The sequence below is a fragment of the Denticeps clupeoides genome, chromosome 8, assembly GCF_900700375.1.
Source record: "Denticeps clupeoides chromosome 8, fDenClu1.1, whole genome shotgun sequence".
Taxonomy (NCBI): Eukaryota; Metazoa; Chordata; class Actinopteri; order Clupeiformes; family Denticipitidae; genus Denticeps; species Denticeps clupeoides.
In genome coordinates this window covers 12,323,383-12,349,975 of record NC_041714.1, presented here as the reverse complement: position 1 = coordinate 12,349,975, position 26,593 = coordinate 12,323,383, and the positions used below count along the sequence as shown (strand labels likewise).

Below are 26,593 nucleotides of genomic sequence, written 5' to 3'. Positions count from 1 at the left end.
GTCTAGTTTGTCTCAAAGCTTGTACCTAGACAACAATTTTCCATTGTCGTTTTTTTTGCCATTGTGGGTAGCACATTTTTAATTGATGAGCTGAAACAGGAAAGAGAAGATCTGCCTATGAAACCTTCAAAATTAAACCCAAAACAAGTAAGATATGAGGTGAATAGAATTTCATGCATACTGGCACTGAAACTGTGATGCCCAACCCCTGTGATAAATTAATAGTTGTTTTGTGTTTTGAATTCTTTATACTGGGGCCAAAATCCTGTCCAACAAGAAACTGTGCCAACATGACATTGCTCATCCTGACTTAGTCATCCTGAGTGGGAAATAACTGAGGCAGGGCACAAAAAAAACTAATGAAGAGGAAATAGATTGGAAACCCAGGGTGCTATAGAGTAAAAAAAGACAATATTCCAACGCACAGATACGTACTATATTGGCTCTCTCTGATGGGAAAGTCGAGCACAGCTCCACATCTGCCATCCATTCTCAGAGAAATCACCTTTTTTTGCAGCTTACATGACCTTCTCACCAGGAACGTCTGCAGAACAAATACAAATGGTCATTGTCATTTATGTCATTAATGTTTCTACTCACCTATTTAGCACTCAAAATACATGGGTGCATTTGTTAGTGGTCAATATTTTCAAGACTTTTTTTTTGTGTGTCATGGGCCAGCTATTTATAAACACTGCGTGGGCAGTTCTGATGAGTCCAGCAAGTCAGACGAAGGTCACATACTACGGTACTTGTGACATACAAACAGAAGGCTGGAAAATGCTGGGTATACTGATTCTATTACTGCTAACTCCAGGACTATTCACTGGCCCTGCCTGCCTGCAGGTTGTGGGGCGATGACCCGAATCCAAAACTCTCAACCACAGGGTGCACGCTGGGAACCCTCACCCCAGCTGACTGCGAGTGCAGGATGCGCCTGGCCTCCTCATTGCTGAGCGAAAGCTGCAGCCAGACGGGGTGCGTCTGCATCAGCCTGTCCAGCACGCTCATCCGCCTCCGCAGAGAGTTGTAGCCCGAGTCCCGCACGCCTCCTGTCTCTGCACATTCAGGTGATTGCAGGAAGAGCCCGCTGACTTCACGCTCCAATCTGAGACATAGGCAGAGAGACCATGTAGTGGTGCTCATTTATGACTTACGAATTTATGATTATGCAACATGCGACGAAAAGGTCATTAAATGAGTCACAATGGAAAGATTTTCAAAACTGGCTGAGCCAGTCTGTCGTCTCTCTTCCCTTTCATTACAACACAGCAATAAATTCTGAAAAATTAGACTAAAGGAAAAAGATGTGAACATGAGGGACTTGTGACATTTCTATTCTAATTAGTATTTTTAAATGTATAAATGGTATAACTGTACACTTTAAAAGGAAAGGGTAAATGTCACATATCAACACCCACACTGCTGTCAGTTCTTGTCAATGACAAATTTCCTCAGAAAAGTTCCCAAAAAAACCTTCCAATGACTAACAATGTTCTACTTTAAGTCGATTGCAATACTCCCACCTGCTGGAAGAACTTGGTATTGCTTAAAGAAACAAGCTAATACTATCCTTGCCTTGCAACACTCAACAGTATAATAGGTTCAAGTTTAAATGTTACATTAGGTGTGTTAGGCACTAGCCTATGGCAATATAAGAAATAAATTATATTATTGTTGTTATTAAACTGCCACTAAACCTACACAGCAACACACTCTGACATTAAACATGATGAGGCACATTTTGTTCAGAAATTGCCCTTTCTGCGAAGTGAGCAGGACTTACCCACGCAACACCGTCGTATCATCTTCTCGGTCGGAGGCCACTGCCGGCTGCACCATCTCCAATGACAGCTCAGAAATCTCAGATGAGAATGTGTCGATCAACTAGGAGACAAAAAAATTCCACCTTAGTTAAGCTGCACCGGGGATCCTCTCTGACAGTGGACGTAAGTGTAAATGAGCAAGATGCATCATAAACCCAGAATAAAGGAAACTGTTGCCCAACTCCCTGTGATCCTAACTTCCTTTCTACAGAATGTCTGAGCCACAAAAGTTAGGGGAAAAAAAACTGAAAGTAGTCCAATTCTATCAAAAAGACAAAAACTGGAAAAGAGACTAGTGGCATAAACTAATACCCCTATATTTACACATGGTCCTTCTTTTATATGAGTATAAAAGTAAATAAATGATGTCATGTTGTTTGTTGATAAGTTTCATTTAAGTAATTACTTGGCTTGAACTTTAGAAGAACAAAGTGTGGGAAAAAGGGAAGGGACATTTACATTTACATTTACAGCATTTATCAGACGCCCTTATCCAGAGCGACTTACAATCAGTAGATACAGGGACAGTCCCCCCTTGGAGCAACTCAGGGTTAAGTGTCTTGCTCAGGGACACAATGGTAGTAGGTGGGATTTGAACCTGGGTCTTCTGGTTCATAGGTGAGTGTGTTACCCACTAGGCTACTACCACCCTACGGGTCGTAACTACGTGGTGTTGGATACTCCACCAGACCTGATCCGCCAAGATGGAGGTGAGTCAGTTTAGTGTAAGGTGTGCCTTTATTCATGCCAGTAAAACAGCTCTTACATGCCTGCTACATACACGCTGATACAGGGAAAATTGCATAGATGTTTGCATCAGAAAAATGCCCCGTGAACTTAATCACTGATTATTCATGTATAACTGTAAGTTGCGGGTAATACTTCCATTGACTGGTAGAACCTGCTGGTGTAGGAATTTCAGTAAATGATGTTCCATTGTAATCTGTACACGACATAAACTTTAATTCAATCTTGAATTTTTACAAAAAACAAACAGACATCTCTAGTGCCACTTTCCCTGTAGAGATTAATGGCTGTGATCCTTGCATGTACCTTTTCAGACAGAAATTGAATGGTACAGACACAGACACAGGCAACGAACTGGTCGGTACTGAGATATGTAACATTAACTCGTTCTAACATTGCAGCATTTTCAACTTTGCAATGGTGACCCCCCACATGGTGCCCAGAACTTAGGTGGAATTTGTGCAGCGGTTTTGTAGAAGATTGCCATCGCTGGTACTCTTTACTCTATATTTAATTTGCCGGCTGCAATATTTCATTTGTCTCTGGCAGTGAAGAAGCCTGGGAACATTCCTGCTCAGGTAAACAAAAAACTTATTACATCTTTTTATGAACTATTTATTGAACAACTTTAGTTAATATAGTTATACACACAATATATTATGCAATAGAAAATGTAATATACTCTATATTTTGTGGACAGCAGCATCAATGCAAGTACAGAAAAGTACCCTAATTATTCCCATTTCTACAGGCAGACAATAAATATAGCTCGTTTACCACAGTAATTAGTCTGTACCAGTCAATGTATCGGAGTGGTTTTTGGATTTGTAAATCTTCCCAAAATCAATTAGCTAGCCAGCCTTCACTTCCGAAAACACTGAAAACCTATTTTATGCAGCACTAGCGAATCACCCCTTGCAATAAGATATGAAAAGCCTTCAAATTATTTTTAAGATGCCCAGAAGGTGGCAGTATTTACAAAAGGTTAATGATCTTTTCCTCTAGATCAGTACAACCTTTTAAAAAATCCTCTTTGAATCATATGTAAAAATAATTGATCACATTGCACTCTGCCTGTGAGAACTGAAAAATGCTCTTCTACAGTGTCTTCCCCCGAAAGCACTCCACACTTAATAATACTGTTTGAGACCAAATATTTAAACCCAGATGACTTTGTCCTCTCTGCACTATTCCCTCCTCTCCAGGATTACTTGATGCGGCGTTTTCCACACACGTTTAGAGGTCTATTTGTCTAACCCCAACCTAGCCCTAGTCAGCAAACCAAAATTACATACCAAGCTCCAGCCAGCATCCCTCAGTCGCAGCTCACAGCCAAGAAAAGCATTGCCCGTGAAATATGTTCGAAATAACATAAAGAGTCTGAGAAAGAACCTCAGCTTCCTCCAGCTGTCGCGATATGCTGTCAATTTCCACTGACTGCACAACACAATTAAAAAGAAATAAATACATGAATAGCAACCCCCATAAAATCTTGGACTTTTGATACCAGAGCATGTTGGAAAAAAAAATCATATCCCTAACCCATGACACACACAGCTTATTGTAAAAGTGCTTATAACTGTTCAAAAGAAACACAAGTACACAAAGTTTCACTGCCAAGATGAAATAAAATGTCAGTCCTGAAAGGTCTGAACCAAAGCACCAGACATTTCTCCCTTGCGCCACAAGCCAAAAGGCCGGTCTGAAAAGAACATCACTCAGCAGTGATGGGACAACCAGACAGGAGAGAGAACGGAGGCTGAAGATGAATCTAACACATTCAAGTAATTAATGTATCTGTTGAGTGGGCCTAAAGATGTAAACTAAACTGTGTCTATAATTCTCACCCACAACTGAAATTTATAAGGAAAATCTGATGTCGGCAAATTGTTCTGGAGTCTGAACATGGTGGATGGAGACCAGAGAGTGATGCTGATGTCTCTTTCAGCAAATGGTCAGAAGCTGCTCCAAAAGCTGTCCTCATCAGCTCCGAGGCTTAATAAGCAGTCTGTTTAAATCATTTCACTGACTGCATGGACATCATAAAACAGGGAAAGAGGGTTCAAGTCAGCAGGAAAGTATGTATTTACACTCCAAGTCAGACTGCACTTGCAGTACAAGGAATGGGGCATTAACACCAAACCGGATGAGAGGGAGGTACAATAAACAGCTTGAAAACAAGACTTCCCTGTGAAAGTCATGGAAACTTAAACACAACTGCCATTGCTGGCATATGCTAAAGGTCACTGCACTGGGAAAAGGTACCAATAAAACGTTTCTTCCAATCCTATTCCATTCTATATAGGTTTAAGCCATAAACGTACATTACAGGCCAAAAGTTTGGACACACCTTCTCATTCAATTTATTCTCTTTATTTTCATGACCATTAACATTGGTAGATTCTCACTGAAGGCATCAAAACTATGAATGAACACATGTGGAGTTATGTACTTAACGAAAAGTGGAGACCCGGCCTCCACAGTCACCGGACCTGAACCCAGTTGAGATGGTTTGGGGTGAGCTGGACCACAGAGTGAAGGCAAAGGGACCAACAAATACTAAACACCTCTGGGAACTCCTTCAAGACTGTTGGAGAACCATTTCAGGTGACGACCTCTTGGAGCTCATCGAGAGAATGCCAAGAGTGTACAAAGCAGTAATCAGAGCAAAAAAACTAGAATATAAAACATGTTTTCAGTTATTTCACCTTTTTTTGTTAAGTACATAACTCCACGTGTGTTCATTCATAGTTTTGGTGCCACTGCTGCCTGCTTCTACTGACGGCGTCAGGCCGTCTCATAAAAACGTGTGTGTTTAGCCTAAAACCTGGTTACATGCATACATGTATTATGAAACACATTTAACAAACCAACCAAATCAGCTCAGAAACCAAGGAAACGTGTGTTTCCAACTTGCATCTTGGTTTCTACAAAGAAAGTATAGCAACATTCTTGGGAGCTGACGCTAGTCAGCACATTTGTATGAAAATGGTGCTATTTTCATGTCCAGTGTTTTTGTATGCAGATCAGCACCTTATTATTATTAGGAATAGGTATTTGTTTTTACATTATGCAAGCGCACAGAGTCTAGTGTCTAGTGGTATTAGTGAGAAAATGATGGTATTTGTAGGATTTTTAAGAAAACTCTGCAGTCTTTGAAAGCTTCAGAAGTCCTGAATTAGAGAAAGACTGCACTTGTCGTGAGTACTATGACAAGTTAGAAATGTATGTATTTGCTTATTTTAAATATTTTATTTTGCTTATTTTGAATTGGACCGCGCACTGAACGGTGAGGTCAGGCTGATATGTAATTACATCGCAGGCCAACACACACACACACACACACACACACACACACACACACACAGACAAACAAAATACGCTTGCGTATGAGGGGGAATATGACCCAACAGTGCTGGCTTTGAACTTCTCACATGCCTGAGAATGGAGCCTCTCTCTGGCTTTGGGCCCACAGAAAACAAAGCCACAGCAGTGGGAAAATCCTTCCTCTACAGCAACACCAACAGGCAGCTGTTCAATCAAAGTGCTTTTGATGCATTACTGATAAACTGCTTTCTTTTTAACAGGAAAAGGTTCAATTAACCTGACAAACAATTCTATTGTGGATTTTTTGGGGTTGAGTTCCTCTGACTGTTGGCACAAATGTATGAAGTGCAGGACCTGAAGACAACCACATGTAAGTCTAGACAGAGTTAGACAGACATGACGTCACTGTACCTTAAAGAAGCTGCCGCTCCTGTCCATCTGACAGGGTTGGACTAGTGTGCTGGCAGACATCCTCCAGCTGTCTGTTGTCTACATCTGCAAAACAGAGACAGGTATTTCATTTAGGGCCAAGTCAGAGGAAACTTCATCCCTATTCACCAGGACCATACAGGTCATCTGAACAAATCAGAGAATACCCCCCCTCCCTCACTCAGTAAAATGCCTCTCCGCTTATTGTTTTCTCCTCTCATTTCCTATAAAGAAAAAAAACCCCAATGATCGTAACTCCTTTCACATGAAAGGAGCACTGCCCTCTTTTAGTACCCTCCAATCCCCGGTGCCTACTCTAGACCACCCCTTCCTGCTTCCCCAGCCTCTGGAACAATAATAAAATAATTCAAACCTCTGGATGCCACTGGTGCAATAGAACTGAAAATGAGACTGATCACTGGACATTATAGCCAGCTTTGCTGAATATATCAGCATATGGGTATATGGGTGCCTTCACTGCTGCAAATGTGGTCAACTTCATCTGTAAAACGTACACTGTATTTCTTGTGGTGCATTTATAGCATTTATCAGGCGCCCTTATCCAGGGCAACTTACAATCAGTAGTTACAGGGACAGTCCCCCTGGAAACAATCAGGGTTAAGTGTCTTGCTTAACCCTGGAACACAGTGGTAGTAAATGGGGTTTGAACCTGTGACTGTGGTCTTCTGGTTCACTAGGCTACTGCCACCCTTTCATAGGCATTCGGTTTTATCATATCCTCAGCAACCAGGGGAAAAAATCATAATATTATTTTATTATGGTGCCTCCATTCATACATTTAACTTGCAGTCACATTCAATTATTTTATTGATCCCCTTCAATCCTGTAGGTCTGTATCACCTTCCAAAAAGGAATCAACATCTTTGCAAACTCTGCACAGGCTTTTTTTTTATGTAGAATTTTTTTCTAAATGTGTGTTTGTCATTCTATGCCTTGGCCAATGCAATTAGAGTTCATGTGTCTCAGCAATGTCTCGTTCTTTTGATCTGCCTAGCACACGCCCCTCGGCTGAAGTGTAAGACTGTTCTGACCCACTTCCAGATGCATCTGCATCCAGCACAGCTGTCAGTGACATGCACAACAACTTCCACCCTACAAGAAGTAGCACTGTAGTTTTCAGCGTGATGCAGCATGGGAGCGGTTCCAGTGGCTCAGAGGAGACCATCTGCGGGCAGGAAAAGCTTTGATCTGCGCCATGGAGATGAGACACAGATCTCCCCCAAACCCCCGCCAACAGCTCCAACCTTCTCCTTTCCTCAGCACTTCTACCGTCCATGAACTCCTATCGTCCCTCCACCTTCATTCTCATCCGTCAGTCTCAATGCTAAATTCCTCACGTCCCTTCACCCAACCGATTCCTCGCGTCTCCTCCCATCCGATTCCGATCCACCCTCTTCTGGAAAATGCAGCATCATGCCATTCCCAGATGCTTGGTTGTTTTGACTCTGGAGCACAAAACAAAATCATCTGCAGAAAACAGGGATCAGATTTCACTGGTAGTGGACAGAGAGACAGTGAAACCATGATGAGAGAGAGAGAGAAAAACATGAGAATGCTGAGCCTGGCCTAGAGACAGGTATTTCCTGGAAAGCAGTGGACACCCATAAATCCATTCTGTTGTGTTTGTCACACTTAGTATTTTTCTACCCTTTGTCGCAACAGAACATCAGTATACAGCTGGGATCACATGAGAACAAGGACCTGTTTATATTACGTTGAATAGCTCAAAGTTGGCTTACATTTGCGCAGGGAGAAACACAGGGAAGTGTGGGCTAAACAGGAAAGACCCCTTCGAGCAGCAAAACACAGGAAACGTGATTAACTGGACACTGAAAACAGATTCACGCTACACATAAACATCCCTCCAACACAAAGTGGTTATCGCGCATGTGGTGTGTATGGAGCAGTTTTGTACAAATTAGTCAGTTCCTATTTACTTACTCTTAAAAAAAAATCACTTAGCATCATAGTAATTTGTTGTATTGCTCATTATATATACCACCATTCAAACGATTAGGATAATTTAGGAATTCCCTTGTTTTCCATGTCAAAGAAAAAAATTGAAATTATTCTGAATAGAAATGAACACAAAATAATATGAAATATAAACTGAGGATCTGGTATAAATTATGCATTTTTTTCATTCTTTTTCAGAGCAGGTTGGTCTAGCGGAATGGGAGCCGCCAAGGTACCATCCCCTCACACTGCTCCCCGGGTGTGCACTGTGTGCTGTGTTGTGTTTCACAATGACAATCACTTCATTGCTGAGCTTTCATTGAGCTACCATACAGAAATTCTCTAATTAGTTATTGTATTATTACTTTTTTGGAAATTGTAATGTGAGAAAAACTGTACAGTTTTGCAAGGGTAAGGGTGGAGATTAGGGCTGCAACAACGCATCGATTAAGCTGATAACAATCGATGACTAAAAGAGTCGGCAACTAATTTCATAATCGATTCGTTGTGTCGCGCGACACAGAGACAATTGATAATTGTAAAAAAAAAAACGCACTGATGCCTGCAGAGTTCGGCACTTCATAGACAGGGTGGAGCAAAAAAAACAATAAAACAAGCGGAGGTAGAGGAAAGATATAAGGGGGACATGATTCGCTTGCATTTCAACGTGTGGTTTTAGGCTAAACACACACGTTTTTATGAGACGGCCTGACGCCGTCAGTAGAAGCAGGCAGCAGTGGTCTGTGCACGTGATCAACGCGACCACGCATTACGTGGGACTATGAAGAACAGACTATTTGGGTGTTTTTCTTGCACGCGCTAAAAAAGACCACGCCTGACGTGTGGTCAGAGCTCCCCTTTCACGCCGTGTTTCACCAAGGGTGATGGTTAAAAGCACGTATCGTTGTGTCCTGCAGTGTTTCATAATGACACTTCACTTCCTTCCTCTGCATCCCTGCCACATCAACACCATCTGAGCGGCTGTTTTCTGCAGCAGGCAACATGGCCTCAAAGAAAAGAGCCTGAGCCGGCAGCACGTGAACATGATCACATTTCTGCACTGCAATGACAAGTGTCTGAACAAAGGCAGTGAGACAGAAAGTGTGTGTCAGTGTGAGAGTTTATGAATGTGTTCGACTGCGAGTGTGTGTATCTGCAGTGTAGTGTAGACATCAATTTCTGACTTTCAAACAAATCCTTATAATTTTTCTGATTTGTATTGCTTTATTTTTTTAATAAATTATTTATTGGCAGCTCAGGTGGCACTTTATTTAAAAAAAAAAAGTCTATATTTGTCAGATGTAAAGCATATGTGTGTGTGTTTTTTTCTGTGTTAGTTAATTTTATTTTATTATTATTATAACAGCTCAAGGAGCAACATGTTCGTGCATTTTCTAAAGATTTTTGAATAAAGGGTTGGAAATGAAGGCTTTAAAAAAAATATATATATATCAGATTCTCAGATTAATAAAAAAAAAAAAACAATCGACAGATTAATTGATTATTAAATTATCGTTAGCAGCAGCCATAGTGGAGACAATTCTCGAAATTCTGATATGAACATGAAGCTTTATGAACATAAATCCTATGTTCGCTGATTCACAAAGTGGCAAATACTTACCAAATGTATATCCACAGGCTCATAATAATGTCCTTTGACAGAAAAACTGAATGCAGAACATTAACCTGAAGACCTGAAAGCCTCAGCTACCACTGCAGCACCCACACAAAGACACAACTGAGCTCTGACACACAAAGTGCCTCTGTGCTCCAAGTCATAGTCCAAAAACACACCCACCTCCCAGCACCTGGGGGTATTTCACAATGGCGGATTTCTCAGGGACTAAATCAGAATATTCGACTCCTCTTTCCTGATGTGTGATGTGATGTGATTAACCAGTGAGGGGTTCTAGAGTTGCACTGGGAACACTGGGGCAGTGGCACATGAAAAAACATGAAGAACATAAAAGAGTAACAGAACGCCAAACCCCTGTGTTCCGGACCCACGCTGTTCACTTTTAAGGCTTCCCTGCACATCCACATACAAAAATGCAAGAGGCAGATAGGACGATAACATGAGGGTATCCACTTCCAAGTTCACCACAGTGTCCAGAATAATGGTGAGGAGATGTGTGAGGAACTCAAGCAGATGTGCTTCTCTTGAAGGAATACACAGGCAGTCAAAACAACAAATGGAAATTCACCAATAAAGCACACATGCACACATACAACGACAGCGCGGCATCAGTCATACCAATGTCAGTATTAACTCAGCGAACCCCTTATCATGACAAAATCAGCATAATCTAAAATCTTGACATCCAGTCTGAAGACTACTTACTTGTCCATCCTCACAGCTAGTGAAAAAATATTAATAAGATTATTCGATCTCGATCAATCGTCGCGATAAAGTTCATCTCCATCTTGGTGATCAGCTTTGGGTATGATTCCCCATAATGATAATATTACAGTGTATTTTGTGTGTGTGTTTAAATTAGTTTTAAATTAGACACGCAGATGCCCAAGTCTCCTGGAATTACGGAACAGATAAGGACAGCAAATATCATGGTCCCATGTGTTAATATTATCTCTGGTGTCTTCGGCCTTCAGTCTGGCAAAACCAGGAGGTGTTGTGATCAGAATCAATTGAAAGTATATTGTAATCAGATGTTATGCCATATCGCCAAGCCCTAATATGAACCATGCAGTCTGTATGTGTGTAACCTGCAGCCTATATGTCTGAACATATGAGCTTTAACAGCTGGAGGAATACATCACCAACCAAAAATGCAAAAAGAAAAAAAAGGAAAAGACCTCTGGTTGTCATTAACATGTTAATGCTGTGAGCTGGTTTGAAGTATGGATGCCACAGTACCAAAAATATAGTAGTCGGTACCAGAAGAACTACCTCAATTCTCAAACCCTACTATGATGCCCCTGTTACTAGGTGTCTACACGTAATGCAAGATGCATGCATACAGACACATACACACAGCTCGACATTTTGCACTATCCCTTCACTATGGAATCAGATTTGTGCCAAAAGTTGGAAACAAAAAACTTTCCTAATATCAAACGAAAATGTGACGTTGAAACAGGCAGGAATTTGGACAACATGCATCTCGCTCTATTTCATTTTCGCTTCTGAGACTTTTAATTACGCTTCTAGTTTTTACAGGTGACTGCACAATCACACTGACTGCACAATGAATCAATTCTAAGTATACGCTGATTATGATTTGATCCATATATGATGGCTAATAGATGATGCTGCTCTGCGTGTTCTTGAAGCCCACATATCTCACAGTGATAAGAGTTCCGAGGAATGAAGCTGTCACTCAAATACCTGCTACCCGCATTAGTAGCTGGCATTGTGTGTGTGAACTTTTTGCTGAGCCATGTGTAGTGTTCCTGCACTTGTGGGCACGTAAGAATACACTACGGTACGTGGAAGACTCGATGCCAACGCTGCCTATAATACTACAGTTAGAATTTTGGTATCAAATGGTATCAAGTACCCGCTCCCGAGTTTTATGTCAGACAAGAAAAAAAAGATTCCCTGATGTTATCCTTAGACAATGCTACCCCCACACAAATCACAGAGAAGAGCAGTTTCACGAAAAAGGATGAGTCACGTCACAGTCCAAACTGTACGGTCTCGCAGTCAAGTGACACATTACTGTGCCGTAACAGACGGCTTTGTGCTATATACACTGCTGAGAACCTGCAACGAGCATTACGTCAAACTTCTAAAAGCCTCTGCTGACATGGCTGAGGTTGGTTCAGGGTTTGTTAAATGATAGCATTGTCCTGTCTTGGAGGAGTAACTACAAAAGGCCAATGAGCCTGGAAAACTAACCAGATAAGACATATGATTCAGAGTTGCAGACAGGAAAACCAGACTCTCTAGACATCAACAGCATGATTCAGTCTGTGGCTTGAATTGGCCCATTTAAAACTCACAGGCCAATTTTTACAAAATGCACAAGATTATATAAGCATACCGACACCCTGGAAGCATCCCATACTTGAAATATAATCTGAAATCTCAGCTGCTTCCAGAAAGAGGAGCCTGGAAAACTGCTGGCGCTGTGATGCATGCACTGGAAGAGTCATATTACGCTACAGGACGGTATAGAGGTCATCTGCATCAGAAGAGAAACAAAAGCATGCAGGACCAAGCCAGCAACTTCATCACACATTTCCCTTTTCAAAAACGGTGCAGAAAAATCCCTCGCGGATTCCATAAATACCAGACTGAGTGAGAGAGGGAGGAAATGGGGGAAAAAACAGTCTCTGCTGACTGCTCTGCCGAGGCTTTACAGGACCTCAACTGGAAGACACGCACAGGTTCCAGTAAACAAAAACTCAACGTAACAGAGTTCACTGCACGTCCAGGCATGCAGATCCTGAATCAGACACAGACTCGAAACAGATTTATTCACAAAATGCTAAGGATGGAGCGACGATAGTTGAGGATGGCAAAGATTTACCTGGCGGCTGTGCTCGATATTTGTAGGCTAGTGGGAGTCCCCGATTTCTGCATGCTCCCCCTGATTGGGTACCCGCTGTTTAATGACCCAAACAAGCTCACAACCTCCGGGGCAAGGTCCTTACTCTTACGCCCAGTGGGAGAGGGCAGTCTGAGGCCACGGTCAGCCTGCCAAAGCAGTAAACACGTGCAAACTTTTTAAAGAATGTTAATGTTAAAAACTAAAACTGAACCGCACTGAATAAACGTCTTAATGGATACTGGATGTTTGATCCAGTATCTTGATATAGGCTCCATTCTTCGTGTGGAAAAGCTTTTTGTGAAAGTATTTGTGAATTTCATCAGTGAGGAATGTTTTTTTTAGAAAATGAATGAGAACAAAAACAGACTCGGAATAGCATCTCGCCACCCGCACCAGAGGAAAAACCTCAAACGGCTTTCCTATGGCCTTCTCCAAATGAGGTCATAGAGGTAGCAATTTAGAGACTTTTTTTTTTTAATCAAATGTTAAAATCACCACAGTACACTTGGTTTAGAGGAACCCGAGAGCAACAGACGAGAGAGAAAAAGAGAGACGTGGAAAAAAAAAATTCTCAGGAAGGATGCAGGTTTCTCCACCCAAGCCAGCCTCTCCAACACCAACAGCACCACTAATCAAGTGGTGGAGACTCACAGCGTATATAAACAATAACCAGATTCCCAAATTACACTTTCAGCTGCACCCACCCTTCCTCTCAAATAAATACCATCAACAGAGACAGGCTATTCATTCACCAGCACGTGCACACACACACACACACACACACACACACACACACACACAGTCAAGTCCAAAACATGGACCCAGTAATTGTGAAGCACAGGTCTGAATGTGTCTGCACTAAAGAATCAGTGAGCACTAGGGGTGTTAGAAAATATCAATACAGCAATTTATTTTGATTTTTTTTACATGATTTTTTCTTTATTAAGGGCGCCAGAGAATCATCATGTGACTACAACCTCCACTCCTGCAGATGGCGCTGTACAGCTGTGAATTACTGACTGGCACTACAGGCAGAGTAAAATTGCAAAACATGACAGACGGATCACAGCATCTTGTATTCCAGCTCAGTGAACTGTAGAGTATGTACAGTATGTACAGTATCGCAATATATCGCGATATAATCGTATCGTGACCCGTGTATCGTGATACGTATCGTATCATGAGATCCTCGCCAATACACACCCCTAGTAACCACCACTGAAGACCACAGGTTTGGAAATGCATAATAACACCCCACACTGAGCCATCCAACCAAAGACACCAACTTCAATTACTCTGTCCCGCAGTTCTATTTTTGTATTCCACACAGGAAACCACGCCCAGCTGAACATAAACAGTATTTTACAAGTTCACGTGACATAATACATAACGTAAACTCCTGTAGTTTAACTTTACATGAAGGGTTTATAATGGAATATCCAGTGGTTATTGCACATCTTATGCAGCGGTTGGGGCAGTGGTAGCCTAGTGGGTAAGGAAGCGCACTCGTAATCGAAAGGTTTCACGTTCAAATCCCAGACTATCAAGGTGCCTCTGAAGTCCGCTTGAGCAAGGTACCATCCCCAAACACTGCCCACTTCTCACTAAAGGGTGATGGGTTAAATGCAATGACAAGGCAAACACTTTCAATTTAAATTTCCATTCGGAATATTGTGCTAGGTGTAGTAAATGTTTTTATACATGTAGATATGGACAAAGGTCTGAATCCAAGACAGACATTGCTGTGGGCCCAAGACCAGGGGAAACTTTTACTTGGTCAGAATGGCCTTAATTGCTGCTAGTACATGTTGGTGGCTTTAAGAGCTTATCTTCTGAAAAGAACTAATCTTACTTGTAAACTGTGTACAATACCAAATGTCAAATGGCAATTTGCTTCCATTTTATATATCCCATTTGCATCTGAAAGCCTTTTTGTTGATTTGTTTCTGTTTTTCTCCACGGCTTCCCAGGGGGTGGTGGGACGAGGGAGGGAGGTACTTTTGTTTAACGCTGTTTGTGTGGAATGACCTGGTTTTGACCGGTTTCTTTTCTTTTTGTTATGTGTTTCATGTGTTAAATGAAGGTCAAATGCCTGGTGTGATAAAAAAAATTACATTATCACTATGTACACGAAACTACCGTGATGCAACTATTGCATTATAACACCGTGCCAGAAAAACCATCCAACAGCACGACTGCGATGCCGAGCATTTCATCTCAAAGAGGAAAACAAAGTATAGTAATTGTAACTGAAGATGCAGCCTTAGTTTCACCTCACCTCATGGTTTCTCCAGCTTTTATTGTGGCTCTTCAAATGAATTCTCTATTCTCTTTGCAACCGCAAATAGTGTCCATCTGTCTTAATAGTCCAATCGTCTACAAGACACAGCCTGTGTGTGACTGTTAGTAGACAGACAAGATATTCCACAGAAATGAACATTAAATCAACATTCTTCAGGCAGAAGAGCTGCCACCTCCCACAACTGAGTAGCCTCTAGATTTAAGAGGACTGCTGTCTTCCCTTCCACTTGAACTACAGAAGAATTATGTCAGGAATAGCAAAATGGGGATCACATTCTCTGGGTCTGCTACAGGGCAGATAGTCCTTGATAGTCCGACGCGTGGCTATCAAACAGAAAGTTGTAGGCTCACTGAGAATTCATACTCGTAATGTTGCAAAATGCATAAAACACAACCAGATGGATGTAGTTATAACAGATTAATAACCTTATGTACGCACTCTATAAACCAGCACGTTGAGCATGGGGACTCACCACAGGGCACACACACTGACATCTAGGGACAATTCGCTAACTGACATAGTTTACATGCCTTTGGACGGAGGGAAGGAAAGAAGAATCCAGAGGAAACATGAGCTATGTAAACTCTTGGACTGGTACTCACAACCTTGGGGGTGTGAGGCCACGTCACTATCCACTGTGCAGCCCCTAACCAATGTAATCAGCTTAAAAAAAAAAACTCACTTTTGACGTAGCTTTCGTGCAACGTGCAAAAACATTGTACGTTTTGTCCAAAACACAGTGGCACTAATCTTCTTAACAGGTTTCAATTATAATCTCAAGGGGGTGTAGGATGCAGAACGCCGCCATGACGTCACACAGAGTGAGAACTGGAAAGTGGGCAGGCAGGGTGTATGAGCTGCAGGCGTGGTTCTGAAAGTTCCACGGTGCCACTGTTCCACCTGTACTTCAGCTTCCAGCAACGGGTCGTTCTCTCCCGGCGTCATGTGGTCACACCCTACAGCATCCGTAGGGTTCTCGACCCCATTCTGGCTGCAAAGAAGCATGGAACCCGAAACCACACAAGCAGCCAGGTACACATACACACACACACACACACAATTATAACTGTTCATTTCATAACACGGTTTATATGAATGTCATTATGACATGTAGTTACAGAATAAATAGAGACTAAAAGTCCGGAGGAGCGAGATACCAGTAGCCTAGAGGTTAACATGCTTGGCTATGAACCAGAAGGCCACAGAGTCCCTGGTTCAAACACCACTTACTACCACTGTGTCCCTTAGCAAGACACTTAACCTCAAGTGTCTCCCGGGGGGCACTGTCCCCTTAACTACTGGGTTTAAGGGAAGTCTGATAAATGCTGTAAATGCCCTCAAATGCAGGTAAATACCAACAAATCTACAGGTTGTTTAAATAAAAAAAGATTGAAGTACACAGAGCATTGAGCAAATAAAAGATCTGAACAACAGGTGTGGGAACCGAAAGAAGCCCAACAACACAAACAAAGCCAGACGACCAGTTAACAAAACACAAGTTAAAACGGAGGAGGGATCAAACTTTGCATTTTTTTTTTGTGAGAGGAAAAGTTAAAACACCCACAACTGGAAGGTTTTTTTTTTTTTAATTAACCGCGTTAGACGCGAAGTACGTATTCGACCTGGTCTGAGGAAAGCAGAGCGCCTTTCTTCTGCTCGCCGCCAACCTGGCGGTGGAAACGTACCTAGCGGACGGAGGAACTGGTCAGCCGGCCTTCCGGACACCAAACACTAAACACCCATCACGGCGCCGGTCGGCGAAGAGAGGCGGACGAAACTCTCGGGCTCGCCGGCGGCGAAGAGCGCACTCGCCGCCGCGGACTGGCGCGGCTCCGCTCGGCGCGACCCATTGTGCGCGGCGGCGCCACTGCGCATGCGCCCTGCCCCGGTCCGAAGAAAAACAAACACGGGCAGCGCCGCGTTCGCTCTCAGGTCGTGTGTGTGGCGAGGAATGTCTCGGACAGGAGAAGCGCCTCTCTTCCCCTTTTTCTTAGCAGCTTAGCGATTTAAAAAAAAAAGGCTCAAAATGTATCAGGCGCCCGATTTCAAAACAATCCACCTACAACGTGAGCGCTACGTCGGTCAAACGTCTGTGGTAACAATGCAGCAACTTTGTTCTGATGGCAGGTAGCCTAGAACAACGTGTCCGGATATTAGCCACGTTTTTATCAACATGACCTAACCGGACTACGAAAAACAGCCTATTAGGGTGGTAGTTGCCTAGTGGAGTAACACAGTCGCCTATGAAAGAGAAGACCCAGGTTCAAACTTACTACCAAGTTGCTCCAGGGGGGACTGTCCCTGTAACTAGTGATTGTAAGTCGCTCTGGATAAGGGCGTCTGATAAATGCTGTAAATTCAGTTTGGTATAAAGCAGTGGTTATCAGTGAGAATTATTCTGAAATCCCAGGAGACCAACCCCCTAATGACAATTGTGCTTCCTGAAACACTATAAAATACTATATAAATATAAAATACTAATACTATAAAAATCACAAGGATCGCTGGTTGTCATTTCCTTTTAATTTGTCTGCAAGGGGGTGAAATATTCCACCGTCCAAGAGCCTGCATCAGCTGCCACCGCATCCTTCTTTCCTGCACACATCACCGTGGTGAACAATAATTCTCCTGCCAGAGGGCGGCATGCGACAGGTTCAGTTCTGCCTGAGCCAGGGTTCCACTGCACACCTTCCAGTGTTTAGAAAGACTACACACACACATTTACGCACATATTATAATGTTACTACACTTTAATAACCATGGAGGATCTGTTCTGGGTGCTAACAGGAATTTTTGAATAAGACAACTTAAGGCAATTAAGACAATAAAAAAGATTTACAACTTAGTTATTTCAATGTTCATCTTCTAAATACTCCAATAAATATGTATTTAGCAAACGGTGACAAGGGCTGTCAGCAGGCAGGTGCAAATAAACAACTCCTTCATTCTTAATGATTAAACATCAGTTTAATGCACATGTAGCAGATGATCTTTCTTCTGGAAGATGATTATGTCCAACAACAATTATAGCAGGTGACCATTATGACTGTTGGAACAATGGGAATAACATAGCTTTTGTGTGGAATTCATAAGCAAAGCAACTTGGAATACTGAATGTTTGTTGAGCCTCACAAGATTTCAACAGATTTCTGTGGCATTTTTTAGACAGGTCTCTAGAGAGATTGGCATCTTAAAGAGCCAAGATCCTGTGCAGTCTTTTGGATGCTGAATATTGAGAACATTTTGTAGATTACTCAAAATATTTTGAAATCCTTTGACTCTGTGCTGGCATTACTGTGGTCAGTGTCGGTACCAGTATGAAACTTAGGACACATGAATTCTACAGGGGCCTTGTAAATTTGTCTCCTCCCACTCCCCCCTTGCCGAAACGGAGCAAATCGCAGCCATTTCTTAACTACATCAGCAAACTGATGATGTGTGGCTTCCTTTCCCACTGGCGTCCTCTTTAAAGCACCTGAAATCAAATAATAAAAAAAAAAGAATTATAGCAGTCTGAATATGAATACAGTGCATCTGAAAAGTACTCACAGTACATCACTTTTTCCACATTTTGTTATGTGCCTTATTTCAAAGACGATTAATTCACTTCCCCCCTCAAAATTCTACACGCAACACCCCCTTGCCCTTACCCAGGGTGACTTACAATCAAGTAGTTATACAGGGACGGTCATCCTGGAGCAACTCAGTGTTAAGTGTCTTGCTCAGGGACACAATGGTAGTAAGTGAGATCTGAACATGGATCTTCTGGTTCATTGTCGAGTGTGCTACTTTCACCAATAATGACAGCATGAAAAAAAATTTCTTGAGCTTTTGTCAAATTTATTAAATATAAAAAGCATATATACAAAGCATTCTCAGGATTGACTTGAGGCACAAATCTGGGGAAGGTTTTAGAAACATTTCTGCTGCTTTGTCTCATGCGTAAGTGGAAGAAGGTTCAAAACCACCATGACCGGTCACCTAACTTGAATGATCTGGGATGAGAAGGACCTTAGTCAGGGAGGTGACCGAGAACCTGATGGAGCATCCAGACGGAAGACACTCCTTAGCAAAAAGGCATGTGGCAGCCTGCCAGGTGTTTGCCAAAAGGCACCTGGACTGATGGGGCAAAGGTTGATCTTTTTTCTGTGAATGCCAGGCGACAAACTTGTAGGAAAACGGGCACCACTCATCACCAGGCCATTACAACCCCTACAGTAAAGCATGGTGGTGACAGCATCATGCTGTGATTATAGTTGTTTTTGGCGGCTTGTTTTAATTTTTAGCTTTAGTCTAGTCTTTGCATCAAGCTGTCATTTTATTTTTTTTTAGTCTTAGTCACGTCCATACTCATTTTAGTCTAGTCAAGATTCATTCGACTAAAACTCATTTTAGTCTTATTTTAGTTGGAATTCTCCATTACTATTTAAACTATACATGACTGCAGTAACTGGTAGACTAGTCAAAATAGAGGGAAAGATGACTGTAGCAATGTACAGAGACGTCCTGGATGTAAACCTGCTCCAGAGTGCTATCAGACTGGGGTGATCTTTCAGCAAGAAAAAAACCCTAAGCACACATCCATCAAAGGAGTGGATTCAGGACAACTGTGTGAATGTCCTTAAGTGACCCAGCCAGAGCAGTCAAAATGGCTGCGTACTGACGTTTCCCCATCCAACATGATGGAGTTTGAGAGGTGCTGTAAAGAGGAATGGGTCAAACTGGCCAAGGGTAGGTGTGCCAAACTTGTGGCATCACTTTCAAAAAAACTGTAATTGCTGCCAAAGCTACATCAACAAAGTATTGCGCAAAGGCTGTAAATACTTACATACATGTGATTTCTATATATTTTAAGGATTTTTTTGCCCTGCCTTATAATAATATTTTAATAAACTTTCTTCATGTTGTCAATATGTGTTGTTGCGTGTAGAATTCGGAGAATTCCCACAATTCCCTGAGCACAACTGACAGCCGGCAAAAAAAAATGCATGTGCAGTGTGACAAGAATCAGGAAGGATGTCACTTAGGTGTTTTTAAACAATTGTATTTGTGCACGTAAATACTCATATTCAAATTGAAATAGAGAGGTCGCTGACCAATCACGAGATGTAGTGCAGCCTTCTGTATATTTGCTATTGGCTGTCACTCAGAGTGACATCGATGCAATGTCATTAAATTATGGGTATTTAAGGGTTCGCAAATATCACAATATTCATTGTGATTTGAATATTGCATTCAGGCTAATTGTGATTTTAGTTAAAATTCAATCAATCATTCAACCTTATACTGAATAAATGCAACCAAACCACTAAAATATTGCAAAGATAACATACGGAAAAGAACACCCTGGAGCCTGGTGTTTCTAAAACTCCTTTTCTGCCCCCTTCCAACCCAATTGAGTTCCGACCCCACACTAAAAGAGAGGACTGCCTGCATCAGGCGACGGACAGCATCATCTACAGTGGCACCGCCCATTCTTGACAGATGAGACACCTGTAGGGTTAAAAGGAAAATCAGGATGTTGGTGAGCGTTCACAAAATTTTAATCATTAAGTTAAATAAGCAGGTACATTAGACTCAACACAACCAGTTTATCATCTACAGGTTATAATATTACCATTCTCTTCTGGGCACCCGGGTCCTCTAAATGTTTCTCGGTTTCATCAAGCTGTTCCATTGTTCTTAGTGGCAGAGCAATTTCTAGGGCCTCAATTTCCTCTTCTTCGTACACCTGCCCTTCCACTCTTGCTTGGAGGTCTTTCAGGACAGCCCACTGCCTCTGCTGCTCCTCTTTGATCTCAATCAAGAGCGATATAATTTTTCTTTGTGCTGCAGTCTCTAGAAGTGACACATATGATGCATGCAGGTAGATTATGATAAATAAGTGACAGGCATTTTTGATTTAATCACCTAAAATGCAATATCTCTGAGACCTTTGAAAATGACTTTGTTTTACCTGCGAGTCCTAGAATTTCTCAAATCAAAATGCCAGAATTGTGGCAGAATTGTGTTGTGTAATATATCAGCCCTTCTTAAGAACTGGAAAAAAAAAAAACATTTCCAACCCCAAAATTGCACTGTAAAATTGCAACTGTAATTAAAACTGTTTTGGTGAAAAGGAAAGAACTATATAAGATCTGTATACATTATTTCAAACATTTAATAAATGTATTAAAAGCATTCAAATCCTTAAACAAACAGTTCTTTCTGATGATAAGGCATAAACATAGTATTATTAAATTATATGGACCTTACATAGAATGCAACTGGATGAAAAATTAAAGATGACTCAATAGCTTATATTATAATATTCTAGAAGTGTGAGGTAAAAGTTGTATAAAATCTCTACAGCGGAGGTAAATATTATATAAGAAGATTTCATGCAACATTCACACATACCTTAGCGTTCGCTAATTTGACAGGTTTTCTTTAAAAATGACATTTTCACATATTTTTACTTCCAATGCAAGCTAGTTAGCAAAGTCATGCTAACCTGACTGGATTTCTGAGTGACAATTATTCACATTATTCTCAACCTCAAATTTGAGACCACTGAAAATATGTTTAATTAATGTGTAAAATCTTGGGGAACATGAATGCGAACGTGGATAAGAAATCGGGGTAATAAGGGGTGTCATTCAATGATTCTGCCAAGTAAATTAAAACACAGGAATAACCCTCTTATTTTATAGCAGAATTAGTTTATTTCCCCCGCTTTTCACGGACAGTAGTTGTGATGGGTGTTATTATCAACCCACTAATTTCTGCCGACTTTTGAGGCACCCGGCGAGCTAAAAAAAACATTACTGACAATATAAAAACACGATGGGCGACGCCACGTTTTGAGGGACGGAACGCGGTGTGGTTGTGAGAACGTTCCGGGAACGTTGCGTGTTCCGCTAAGTTGTCTTGCTGGCCCCTAACTTTCGGCGCAACGCAGCCGCTAGCGGGCTTAGCTGCCGCCTACCTGACGATGCGGCGGCGGCGGCCGGCGTCAGCTTCTCGGCCCCGCCGCCCGCGCCGCAGACCGCGGACAGCGCCTCGTCCTCCGCGCGTTTCGGCGCCTCGTCTCGCCGCGACACCTCCTGCGACAGCTGGCTCATCTCCTCGGACACGGCGGAGAGCCGCTGCTGGAGCGTTTCGAGGGCTATGTCGGCCATGTGCTTGTTCACCAAGCCCTCCACGCGGCGCTGAGCGCACCAGTTCGGTCCGCCGCCGTTGTTCTGGTCCATGCCCTGCGTGTTTAGAGGGGTCTTGAGGCGCTGTGGAAAACGCGTTTTTTTCTCGCAACCATAAGGACACTTGCGAGCGAAAACAGGCGGAAGTGGTTGTCCAACCGTCCCCAGCGAGCGCTCGGCGTCACGTTACCGCAACGTCACAGCAATGTTGCGCGAACATTGGGAGATCCATTGAGACTACAACTCCCAGAATAAAAACAAACCGAGGGCGACAATCTGCCTACATGTTACTGCCAACTTGATTGCGTTGCATTTCCTATCAGAGCTCTAAAATAGTACCTAAACTAATAAATAACCACACATAACTTATGAGGATTTGTTGCTATATGTACTTCATTGTAATGCATGGGATAAAATTGGGAGCTTGTACCTTTGAAAGATACGGTAGTAGCATTGAAATGACATCAGAAAAACTGATAAATAAACAAAACCTCTTCATCTGAATTCTGGAAAACACACACAAGCATTTTAAGTGTGTAATGTGCATGCCGTGTGCAAGAACTTTTTGAACGAACCAAACAAAACAAGGCAAGGTTCCTTTCCTTGAGCAAATAATGTTTTATTTATGCCCATGTAGCCAAAAAAGTACTTTGATTTACAACAGAAATACTCGAACAAATTCATGTTTTACATAAATCAAATCTCTCTGCATTTCATTTATTTGTAAAAGGTAATATTAGGTCCTCTTGATTGGAACCTCTAGACAAAAGATCCCCATAAACATGCAATGATCTAAGAAGTCTAATTCCACAGTTGTGTATTCAGTGCCCACCATAATATATAATATTGTCAACATAAATAGATTATTTTGTTAAAATATCTTCATGCGACAAAGAAAATGGTGATATAATCAAAAGTTTAACACAACAGAAACAGGGACCTGAACATCATAACTAAGAAAATAGAATCAACAGATATACAGATTAGGACAAAAATATATAAATACATTTACACATATGTATATTATGTACATAAGCAATGCACCACCCTGTTAATGTTGCACATATTGAGAAATGTTTCATTCCAGAACAGCTGCACAATAAGAATTCTACTGAGGATTTTGGTAAATGAGCACCCAACATAGTTGGCTATTTATGAATATAGGGCATTGTGCGTACATCTGTATAGCGGCATGTAACTAAATCCCAATAGTTTTAATTGCAATAGTGATGCAATATTAATAGTAAGACAACCAACCCAGTGACAGCTCGAATTTGTAATTTCTTAACATCAAAAGAATAGATTTCTGGACATGGAACTGCATGCACAGCTGATAAAACTCTTTCTCAAGAAACCCTGTCTACCAATCCTATTACCCACCCACCCCCATCTACCTGTATAGGGCCAACAACATACTGTTTCCATTACCCTCTTCCCTCAGTCATTGGCTAGTGCTTTTCTGTTAGCAAATCTAGGTAAAGCTTCGGCAAACTTTTAAAACAAAGTTCAGGGAACACAGCCCTGTCTTGCATAAGAATGAAAAAAGGACAGATTTAGAAACATTGCGTGCTGCTTTTAGCGAACTATGTACTCAGAAGCAGTATAAAAGTGCTCCTTATTTCTTTACGTCATTATTGCGTAATAAAGAAACTGGAAGTTTTCACCCAATAAAAACTCTAATTTCTCTTGTAATAAAGAGTGACCTAATAATAAAAACCCTGTTATAATACAACATCCAAAGGACATATTTCTAATGCACTAGACAAACTAAAAAGCAGCTTTTTGGAGTGGACACCATTGGTGATATTAGTATTTTTTTCAGGAGAGAAAAAGAGAGAAAAGCAAACTGATAAAAACAAAGTGTAGTATACAAATACTGACCAAAATAATAAAACAAAACAAAAAAAAAAAAACAGACCATCTTAGAGACCGGATTATATTATATATCACCATATGAAATGTGGGTGTGTCCTTATTACTTCAAATCCTTGTGATGTGCCATTGGATTGCAAATCCAACTATCTCATTCTGCATTTTTCAAAGAACTGTAAAAGTTAAAGAGGTTGACAAAAGCTGAGATGAGGCAAAGTAGTTATCCTCCAGTGGGTTCATGCCAGGCTACATGACTGCAACACAATGCTGTATGATTAAGCACATGGGCCAAAAAAAACCCCAAAAAACACATAAAGCATCAGAAAATATCATTGATGTACATAAATTAAACACTAAATGCTATAGACAAGCCTAATTTCAAAGAGACAGGAATAGTGCCCCCAGATTTAGATATTTTTCTCTCTCTAACACAAACACACATGGATTGTCGACACTGAGAAAACGCTCATTGCCTGCAGCCTGTCAGCATGGAGCCATGCTTCATTTTACAGTAGGACATGGCCATCCCGGAGACGAGTCCTGCAGCCATGCTGCCATGCAAAACAGTCCATTAAAAATAATAAACTGATTCTCCCTCATCTTAATATATTAACCTAAAGTATTCATCTATATATACATATTTTATAATGTATAACAAACAGTACAAACAGTGTAAAGCATCAAACAGGTATCTAATAGGGGCACATTATTCATGAACAGAACCAGAAGTACAGTAGAAAAGGATCACCCAAAACTATCGGTTAGAATACAAAGTTGTTTGAATTACTTCCTCCTTTGGACAGCTCTGGGTTTTGCTTTTGTTTTGTTTCATTACAAAAGTGCATAAATAGATATTAATAAATTATTAAATAGAGAATAGACTGTATGTATGTACACCCATCAAAGAAAGAAAGAAAAATCAATAATAAACACACTTTTACGTATGCGCTCTACATACATCCAGTTATTACGGACCTCTGGCTGTCTTTTTGTGAGTGCATAACCCCTCCAACAGTGTCTCTACTCAAAATGCCCCCAAGATGCTTAAAACATTCATCTTAACATTTTATTTCTTTTCACTGCAATAAAAGATAAAATCTTCTTGTTATAAACCATATTTACACTGAACACTTTACCACACACTTTTTTTGCTCAGTCATTCCCAAGATGGTCCAGATTCCCATGGCCTACAACCCAAGTGACAGACCCTTGGTGTGTGTGCTGATGTGGTATTGCAGGGCAGGAGGGTTGAGGCAGGTACTGGGAGGTAATGCCCGAGTCAAGAAGAGGAACATGAAGCCAAGATCATCATAAGTCCCTTCCAGCTCGTCACATACTGCAGTCTGTTCCGAGTACAATAAACTCACCATTTACTAATCTTTTAATTTACAAAACAATACTAATAATCATAACTTAAATGCTCCTCTTAGTATTCCGTGGCAAAACTCTTCACAGTCCAGCCAGTTAGCAGCTAATGAATCAAATCTCATTGTAAATATAGAATTCGGAATAAATTTACTCCCGTAGCTTGATTAACTTGTAAAAAGATTCTGAAAAATGTTTCTTTTTCACATCGGACCAGGCAGTAGTCAAGAAAAATATCTTTGTTCCAGTCTCTCTCATTGTCAGGCTGAGTGGGTGCACCCTCTCCAGCCAACCTTTCTCCTCCATACCAAATGCCCAATCCATCAAACAAAAGGGCATTCTTCGATATTGCACCAATATAAAACTAAGGAAAAATATTTAGCTATCAATAAATTAAAGTACAAAAAATTCCTCCCAGCATACTGAGGCCGCTCCTTGTAAAAGAGTGAGGTGTGAGTATGGCGAGAAAAGAGACTTCAGTAAGCCAGGTCTCGACAGGTGGGCAGGTTTACGAAGGTGAAGATGTTGAATTCAATGAGAATGGAGAAACAGAGGAAGACGGAATAGAGCAGCAGACACACGATGCCGAGGCGTCGGTCCAGAGTCCACTTATTCAAATGAACACCCAAAACCTAAAAAAAGGTACACAATGCTGATTAAGTTTGCTATAGGCACTTAAACTATTTACAGAATAACACCATGAGGTCAAGGTTGACTCTTTCCACTCTGTGGGTGATGTATATAAGACCTCTAAAAGTACCTCTATGTATTTGAGGCCTCCTGACACTGGGGGGCTCCTCATAGCCAAAGGACATTGGTGGTGGCTGTGTTTTATCTGTTTCACCTATCCTATTTCTTTTATATTTGTCACCTGCTTTTTCAATAAATAGACAATTTAACTTACTGACTGTATACCAGCCAACTATGTATACCAGTCAACTAGTATACATATTGACTGACAATTTGCTAGTTATTATTTAGCTTTTTTTTTTTAGGTATTATGTCACAAATTAAAACACCATACAAACAATTTGTTATTAATTTTTATAATGCCAT

General features: G+C 41.3%; 3 protein-coding genes across 3 annotated transcripts in view; all 3 read right to left on the bottom strand.

Moving 5' to 3' along the window:
* Positions 1 to 17,004, bottom strand: part of rin2a (Ras and Rab interactor 2a) — a 28,140-nt gene extending 11,136 nt beyond the window's left edge. The window contains exons 1-5 of the mRNA XM_028989766.1: positions 16,808 to 17,004; positions 6,312 to 6,395; positions 1,787 to 1,887; positions 910 to 1,108; positions 436 to 544 (exon numbers count right to left, since the gene is read on the bottom strand). Coding sequence (XP_028845599.1) covers positions 436 to 544; positions 910 to 1,108; positions 1,787 to 1,887; positions 6,312 to 6,371 — 469 coding nt within the window. The 5' untranslated portion in view covers positions 6,372 to 6,395; positions 16,808 to 17,004. The remainder of the gene's footprint in view (positions 1 to 435; positions 545 to 909; positions 1,109 to 1,786; positions 1,888 to 6,311; positions 6,396 to 16,807) is intronic.
* A 1,066-nt stretch (positions 17,005 to 18,070) lies between these two features.
* On the bottom strand, positions 18,071 to 22,500 carry LOC114795927 (uncharacterized). The gene is made up of 4 exons (XM_028989667.1): positions 22,090 to 22,500; positions 20,740 to 20,960; positions 20,456 to 20,615; positions 18,071 to 18,597 (listed from the first exon to the last, which is right to left on the bottom strand). The coding sequence occupies exons 1-4, from the start codon at positions 22,352 to 22,354 to the stop codon at positions 18,377 to 18,379; spliced, it is 867 nt and encodes a 288-aa protein (XP_028845500.1). The 5' UTR covers positions 22,355 to 22,500; the 3' UTR covers positions 18,071 to 18,376.
* Positions 22,501 to 22,898: 398 nt separating this feature from the next.
* slc24a3 (solute carrier family 24 member 3) overlaps positions 22,899 to 26,593 on the bottom strand; it is a 67,804-nt gene continuing 64,109 nt past the window's right edge. Inside the window, exon 17 of the mRNA XM_028988947.1 lies at positions 22,899 to 26,169. Within this exon, the coding sequence (XP_028844780.1) occupies positions 26,014 to 26,169 (156 nt within the window). The 3' untranslated portion in view covers positions 22,899 to 26,013. The remainder of the gene's footprint in view (positions 26,170 to 26,593) is intronic.